Source organism: Stomoxys calcitrans, chromosome 1 (genome assembly GCF_963082655.1).
Source record: "Stomoxys calcitrans chromosome 1, idStoCalc2.1, whole genome shotgun sequence".
In the NCBI taxonomy this organism is placed as follows: domain Eukaryota; kingdom Metazoa; phylum Arthropoda; class Insecta; order Diptera; family Muscidae; genus Stomoxys; species Stomoxys calcitrans.
The window spans coordinates 122,069,767-122,077,872 of record NC_081552.1 but is presented as its reverse complement, the minus strand read 5'-3'; the positions used below and the strand labels follow the sequence as shown (position 1 = coordinate 122,077,872).

General features: G+C 39.7%; 1 protein-coding gene across 1 annotated transcript; it reads right to left on the bottom strand.

The window, feature by feature from the left end:
- Positions 1-2,652: 2,652 nt before the first annotated feature.
- LOC131997178 (uncharacterized) lies at positions 2,653-5,741 on the bottom strand. The gene is made up of 2 exons (XM_059367709.1): positions 5,728-5,741; positions 2,653-5,345 (listed from the first exon to the last, which is right to left on the bottom strand). The coding sequence occupies exon 2, from the start codon at positions 5,311-5,313 to the stop codon at positions 2,665-2,667; it is 2,649 nt and encodes an 882-aa protein (XP_059223692.1). The 5' UTR covers positions 5,314-5,345; positions 5,728-5,741; the 3' UTR covers positions 2,653-2,664.
- Between the last annotated feature and the right edge of the window lie 2,365 nt (positions 5,742-8,106).

Sequence of the window (8,106 nt, the reverse complement as noted above, 5' to 3'; positions counted from 1 at the left end):
TTGGTGAGGATGAGAGCTTTTTCTTATCCTTTTGTTGATTGCAAAATTGCTTTCGAAAAAAATAAAACCGATATTTTTATACTTCAACATATATTTCAATTTATTTCAAAAAAAGAGATTGACTTTCATTCTTGACTACAAATGAGCAAGTGTCGTTACCAAAAAATATAAAGCAGGTTTACTGCCTATTTTAGCAAAAAAAAAACTTCTAAAGTAAACGGGATCAGAAAACTACAAATTGTTCTCGATTCTTCTTATTTGTCGCTTTTAGTTGCGCTGGTGTTGTTGGTATCTAGCCAATTGCATTGTGTTCTATGTTTTGTTGTGCGTATTTACCAGATTTGGCAAAAAATCAAAGAACCCTGTTGGAAATGGTGTTTATAAAAAGGCGTATGACTCAACATTCTCCCCCCTTGAAAGCTACGCTTTCAAAATTGGTCTCTGCAAGATCAATAGGGAGTTTGCACAATTTAGCTACTGCTCTTTTATATGTACCATCAGCAGTTCGGACTGTCGCGACTCGTACGAACCCGTCATTTCCAGGATGAGTATCCACAATTCTTCCAATTGGCCATTTAAGGGGTGGTGTAGTTTCTTCTCTTATAAGAACGAGATCGTTTATTTGTAGATTGGTTTGAATGTTAGACCATTTTGCCTTTTGTTGGATTGAATTTAAATATTCGTGACGCCAACGGTCCCAAAATTGTTGTTGAATCCATCTTAAAATATGGTAAGCCTTTAACGATGACGGGTTTTCACTAGTTGTTGACGGTTCCGGTATGGTTGTTAATGGTCGACCAACCAAAAAGTGCGCTGGTGTCAGAGGCCGAAGATCATTTGGATCGCTAGATATTGGTGTCAAAGGCCGGCTGTTAATAATAGCTTCCGCTTGGCATGTTATTGTGTGTAGCTCATCAAATGTTAAAATATGCTCACCAACAGCTCTTCGTAAGTAGTATTTAGCATTTTTGACCGCGCTTTCCCAAAGCCCTCCAAAGTGAGGGGAGCGCGGTGGAATAAATTTCCATTCTATACCCAACGATCGGCAATTTTCTTGAACCTTTTGATTGTGTTCGTTTGTTACGAATAATTTTAGGAGATCCTTTAATTCTCAGTTAGCGCCAACAAAGTTGGTTGCGTTATCAGAAAAAATTGTGCGACAAAATCCTCTCCGCGATATAAATCTTTTTAGTGCTGCTAGAAATTCGTCTGTTGTGAGGCCTGGTACAAGTTCGAGATGAACTGCTTTAACAGAGAAGCAAATGAATACAGCGATATAGACCTTAATAGGAGCTCTTCCTCTTATTTTTTGTGTTATTTGAAATGGACCACAATAGTCAACTCCAGTTATGGAAAAGGGGTGCGAGGGGTGTACTCTTGCTTTGGGGAGTGCTCCCATTACCTGACATTCTGTTAGCGGGCGACATCTATAACAGATTATGCAGTTATGGAGAACTCGTCGAATTGTGCGCTTTGCGTTTATTATCCATAGGCTTTCTCGAATAATGTTGTGGAGAGTCAGCACACCTGCATGTAGATGTTGACAGTGAAGGTGACGAATGATTGTGTATACAAATACATGTGAAGCCGGCAGAACGATTGGGTGTTTCGCAGAAAAAGGTAAGCTGGAATTTGAAAGTCGTCCACCAACTCTTATAATTCCGTTGTGAATAAATGGTGACAATTGCGAGAGCTTCGAACGACGGTCAATTTGCTTATTAAAATGAAGGCTACGAAGTTCATCAGCAAAATGACTTGCCTGGATGATACGACATATTAATTTAAGTGATTCATCAAGTTCAATTACCTCTATTGGTCCAGTGGGTATTTCCCTTTTGCGAATTTTACTTGTAAAACGTGATACGTAGGCAAGAATTCGAAGCATTTTTCCATAATTATTGACGTATTTATGATTAGCGATGAAGTCATCTGTTTTAAATGGTATAAATACCGATTTTTCCTTCTTTGCCTCGCATGTGGCTTCTTCAGAATGTTCCAAAATAACAGGAGGCCACGAGTTGAAATCTTGCGTAATAAAATCTGGCCCATGAAACCACAAATTGGTCTCAGTTAGTGTTGAAGCTGTTGCACCACGTGATACGATGTCTGCTGGGTTGAATTCGGAGGGCACATGACGCCATTGAATGCCTGAACTACCTTCTTGAATTTTTCTAGCACGATTCGATACAAACGCGTTCCAGCGAGAAGAATCCCCCGCAATCCAGCACAATGCTATTGTAGAGTCCGACCAGCACACTATATTTTGTGCAGACGTAGGAAAAGTGCACAGTGCAGTATTCAAGAACTCTGTTAATAGCACTGCAGCGCAGAGCTCCAGTCGGGGCAGAGTAATGCGTTTTAATGGGGCCACTCTTGATTTGGCACATAAAAGCGATGATGCGACGCTTCCAGAATCCCTTGTGACGATGTAAATACACGCTCCGTATGCTTTCATGCTGGCATCTGCAAAACCATGAATGTATGTTGAATTGTTAAAAATTACAAACCTAGGTATTTTAATTTGAGCTGCCAGAAATAGTTGGTGTCTGATATCATCCCATTCTATAAATACGTCTTGTGGAACTGTTTCGTCCCAATGAATTTTAAGGGACCAAATATTTTGCAGCAGCATTTTGCATCTCACTACTATAGGATTCACAAGCCCTAAAGGGTCAAATAATTTGGCCATATCTGACAAAATAACTCGTTTTGTAACTCGTTTTCCAATACCATCAGTGTTATAGTATGAGTAACTGAAAACTCCTCATGTGGTGACCATCTAAGACCTAGCGTCTTAACAAATTGTGTGTCGTCTACCTTGACAATTTCTTCCCGATCCTCTTCTCGAACATCTGATATGATTTTCTCATTATTTGCAGCAAATTTTCGAAGGAAAAAGCCACCCTTTTGCAACAAGGCCGATACCTCTTGTTTTATGTTGATTGCCTCCTCAATCGTGTTCCCACCTGTCATAAGATTGTCCACGTAAAAATCTCGAAGGGTAACCTTTGACCCAACAGGGAAGTTCGATGATTCTTGTTTAGCCAGTTCTTGAAGGCATTTAACTGCCAAATATGGCGCACAGCTTGTGCCGTATGTTAATGTTTTTAATTTATATGACGATAAGGGATCATTGGGAGAATTTCTCCATAGAATACATTGCCATAGACAATCCCTCTCATCCACCAGCACCTGCCGATACATTTTGGTGATATCAGCAACCAGCGCAAATTTATGAAAGCGGAATCTAGTCAAAATGGCAAATATGTCCTCTTGCAAAGTGGGTCCTACTCTTAAAATGTTATTGAGTGACACTCCATTAGCAGTTCGACAAGACGCATCAAAAACAACTCGTAGTCTTGTTGTCGAACTGTCCGGTTTGGTTACACAATGATGTGGGATATAATTGAAAGTAACATCACCGGTGGGGAAGGTTTCTTCCATGTGTTGCAGATTTATATACTCACGAATAAAATTTCCGTATTCGCTTTGCAAGTCTGCGTTGCTTTGCAATTTCTTTTCTACGGCAAATAAACGACGCTGTGATATTCCAAAAGATGCACCCAGTGCTGGTTTGCTTACCTTGAATGGCAATCGCACAATGAATTTGTTACTTTTTGGACACCTGGATGTAGTTTTTTTAAATAGTCGTTCGCATTCCTCCTCTTCGTCTGTTAGGCTTTGTTGATATGATTGGGGGCATTCTTCGATTTTCCAAAATCGCTCCAAAATTGTGTCTAACATCGATTCCTCTTTCATCTGCAAGCAGTTGTACGTTGGCTGTGAAGAAACATTAAAACAAACAAATGAAAATGAGTCAGCTGATCTTTGTTGTGACGTGATCTTTGTGGATGGTGGAACTTGTGTTGCTATGTTGTCATCTGAACGTAGTGAATTTGGTTTTAAAGAAGTAGAGAGCAAAGAAGAATGCACAACTGATTCAGTGCTTGCGATGAATTGTTGTTGTTTTTTGTACAAAGGGCCAGCCACAATCCAGCCTAGCTTTGTTTTTTGTAGTGTTGGTTTGTTGTCAGATTTGATTTGTCCTACGAGTAACAAGTCGAAAAATAACTCAGCCCCAATGAGCAAGTCTATAGGCCCTGGCAAATTAAATGAGTTAACGGCCAACTTTATATTACCTGGAATAATCCAACTTTTAATGTCCAGTGTCGTCTGCGGTTGGTACGACGTTATCGATGGAATTATGGTGGCGTTGATGGTTGGTGAAAAGTTGGAGTTGAGCGACTTAATAACAAAAACACTGTTGCCAAAAACTCTAGTTTCTCCCTCTCCTATTCCTCGTACTTCCATTATTATCTTTTTGCGAGGTACTCGTAAGTATTGTGCAATATGTTCTGTGACAAAATGTAATTGTGACCCTGAATCTAACAGGGCGCGTGCTACTATTGATCTACCTTTTGATGACGTCAACTCTACCCGTGCTGTTCCGAGTATAACGGTACTATCTTCTTCTGAGGCGTGAAGCGAAGTTGGCTGCGTGAACTCTACACTGTTTGCTGTATTTGATGGTTGCGGGTGAGCAGGCGACGACAGAGGCTGTGGTGGCGATAGTGCTGGTGGTTTGGCAGTAGGTGATGGATTATTTGATTTGTGCAATAACGTGTGGTGTGAGGTGTTACAATGTTGACATCTGTTCGTAGACGGACAATTGGCGGCGATATGGTTAGCTCCAAGACAATTTAAGCACAGCTTAAGGTTTTTTACCGTACGAAATCTTTCTAGTTCATTCATTTCAATAAACTTACGGCAGTGGAATGGGTTGTGAGTGGGGGATGTCTTACAAAAACAACAATGGTTCGACGAATTTGAGGCGAGAAAAGAAGAGGCTGCTCGCTTTTTTGATGGAAATGATGTATTACGATTTTGATTTCGTGCGTACGGTGATTGTTGTTTTGTTATGCTGCTTCCAATTAAATCCAAACTCTTACATTTCCTCTCGAGGAACGAAGCAAGATCTTTTAATTCTGGAAGTTCAAGTTCTTCTGATATTTCGCCATTGTCCCAATTGGTGAAAATTTCTTCTTCCCATTTTGCCTGAGTGTCTGCATCAAGTTTGGACACCATCATATGCAATAAAATTCCATTCGAAATTTGATCTTTTGAGGCAATTGATAGCAGTGCTCTTAAATTGGCGTTTGCAGAGTCGATGAAATCGCGCACTTCATGGACAGTGGGATTGGACGACTGCTTAATTGAGAATATCTTCTCAATGTGGGATTGAAATATAAAACGTTTGTTGTCGTACCGAAGTCTTAGAATTTGCAGTGCTTCTTCATAGTTTTGCGGGGTCATCTCCAATGCTTGCACCAATCTGGCTGCTTCATCTGTAAGACATGAACGTAAGTACTGAAATTTTGATATTGTTGACAGATCAGCATTGTCGTGGACAAGCAAACAAAACATATTATAAAAATCAGACCATGTGGTGTAATCTCCACTGAACTTTGACAGCTGCAATGGAGGCAACGTTGGCCGTGACGGCTGTGGAAAAGACGACGTAAGTACACGTGTGCTAGACATTGATGGTTCGCTTATATTCAATCGAAGATGTGAAATGCGCTCCAAAATAAGCGATTTTATGTTAAAATAAGCCTCTTCAAATAAAGATCGGTGGTCTGAAGCGAATTGAGACTCGTCAAGAATTTCCAGCTGACCTTGAACAGTTTCAAACGACTCTAGACGACGTTCCAGCAACGACAATTTTACCTCCAGTTGATGAATTGATAAATTGTTGTACGCATTAAGATTGCTTCCATCTTTGATAATGAGTTTCACAATGTTGTCACGATGCAATTCCTTGATGCGGATCGAGTTTTTATTAGTACCATGTGGGGGTGTCTGTAAATCCATGTCCTCAACGGAGTTGTCTCCGAGAGACATGATTCTTTTATGCTTTTTGAAGAATCCGGTTCGAAGGACCTATGGTGAGGATGAGAGCTTTTTCTTATCCTTTTGTTGATTGCAAAATTGCTTTCGAAAAAATAAAACCGATATTTTTATACTTCAACATATATTTCAATTTATTTCAAAAAAAGAGATTGACTTTCATTCTTGACTACAAATGAGCAAGTGTCGTTACCAAAAAATATAAAGCAGGTTTACTGCCTATTTTAGCAAAAAAAAACTTCTAAAGTAAACGGGATCAGAAAACTACAAATTGTTCTCGATTCTTCTTATTTGTCGCTTTTAGTTGCGCTGGTGTTGTTGGTATCTAGCCAATTGCATTGTGTTCTATGTTTTGTTGTGCGTATTTACCAGATTTGGCAAAAAAACAAAGAACCCTGTTGGAAATGGTGTTTATAAAAAGGCGTATGACTCAACACCCATATTGCCATTGGTCTAAGGGGAGTTTATAGAATGAGGCGTCCCCAAACACTTGGCCCCAAAATTGTTTATTAAATTAGTTTTCAAATCTTTAATACCTTCATTTGAGCCACATATTACCATGATCCGTAAATTCGTATTATACTCCCAAATACCTTTATTTGGCTCCATATTGCGATGGTCAGTAAATAATTGTTGTTTGTGGGGTGTTATTGGGGAAAAGGTAGACACCCAAAGTGGGTATCAATTTCGTGCTCTATTCGCTAATACCTTTCATTTGAGCCTCACATTGATATGGTCGGTAAATATGCCCGGTTTAGGGACGATTTGTGGAATGAGGTAGTCGTCCAAACACTTAGCCCTGCAAATATAAAGGGTGATTTTTTTGAGGTTAGGATTTTCATGCATTAGTATTTGACAGATCACGTGGGATTTCAGACATGGTGTCAAAGAGAAAGATGCTCAGTATGCTTTGACATTTCATCATGAATAGACTTACTAACGAGCAACGCTTGCAAATCATTGAATTTTATTACCAAAATCAGTGTTCGGTTCGAAATGTGTTCATTCACCGTTCAGCGATGAGGCTCATTTCTGGTTGAATGGCTACGTAAATAAGCAAAATTGCCGCATTTGGAGTGAAGAGCAACCAGAAGCCGTTCAAGAACTGCCCATGCATCCCGAAAAATGCACTGTTTGGTGTGGTTTGTACGCTGGTGGAATCATTGGACCGTATTTTTTCAAAGATGCTGTTGGACGCAACGTTACGGTGAATGAACACATTTCGAACCGAACACTGATTTTGGTAATAAAATTCAATGATTTGCAAGCGTTGCTCGTTAGTAAGTCTATTCATGATGAAATGTCAAAGCATACTGAGCATCTTTCTCTTTGACACCATGTCTGAAATCCCACGTGGTCTGTCAAATACTAATGCATGAAAATCCTAACCTCAAAAAAATCACCCTTTATTAGCATCTTGCTCTACCCTCAAATATCATTAGGCAATGTGGGGCTCAAATAAGAGGTATTTTATAGTATATCACGATTCTGAGATATATTTTCAGGGCCAAGTCAATGAGTGGCCACCCCATACCCAAACACGGACATATTTGCTGACTATACAAATATGGGGCTCAAATGATATTTAAAGTCGAGCACGATGCTGATTTATTTTCAGAGCTAAGTGTTTGGCGGAACACCCCACTCCCTAAATCGGACATATTTACAGACCATGTCAATGTGGTGCTCAAATGAAAGGTATTAGGGACCCCAATTTTCTGGGGTTTTACCCCTTTCCCAAAACACCCACAAACAGCAATTATTTACTGACCACCGCAATATGGGGCTTAAACAAAGGTATTTGGGAGTAGAATACGAATCTGATATCCAAATGTGGGATACTGGAGAGGAGATTAGGAGGTACTGGAGATTAGAAAAAGTATTTGCTAACCGATTTTTCAGCCAAGTGTTTGGAGACGCTTCATCCCATAAACTTTCCTTAATCCTATTGCAATGTGAGGTTTAAATAAATGGTATTTGAGAGTAGAGTACGATGCTTGTAATTTGTTTTCAGAGCTAAGTGCCTGGGGGAGCACCTCACCCCCGAAAACATCCCCAAATCGAACACCATGAGATTATCGGGTTCAAATAAAGTCTTTTAAGTGCGAAGTACAACTAACATCCAAACTAAAACACCTGGAGCGAATTTATAGACCAATAAAGATCATATGGGATTAGATAAAGCCGTTTACATTGTTC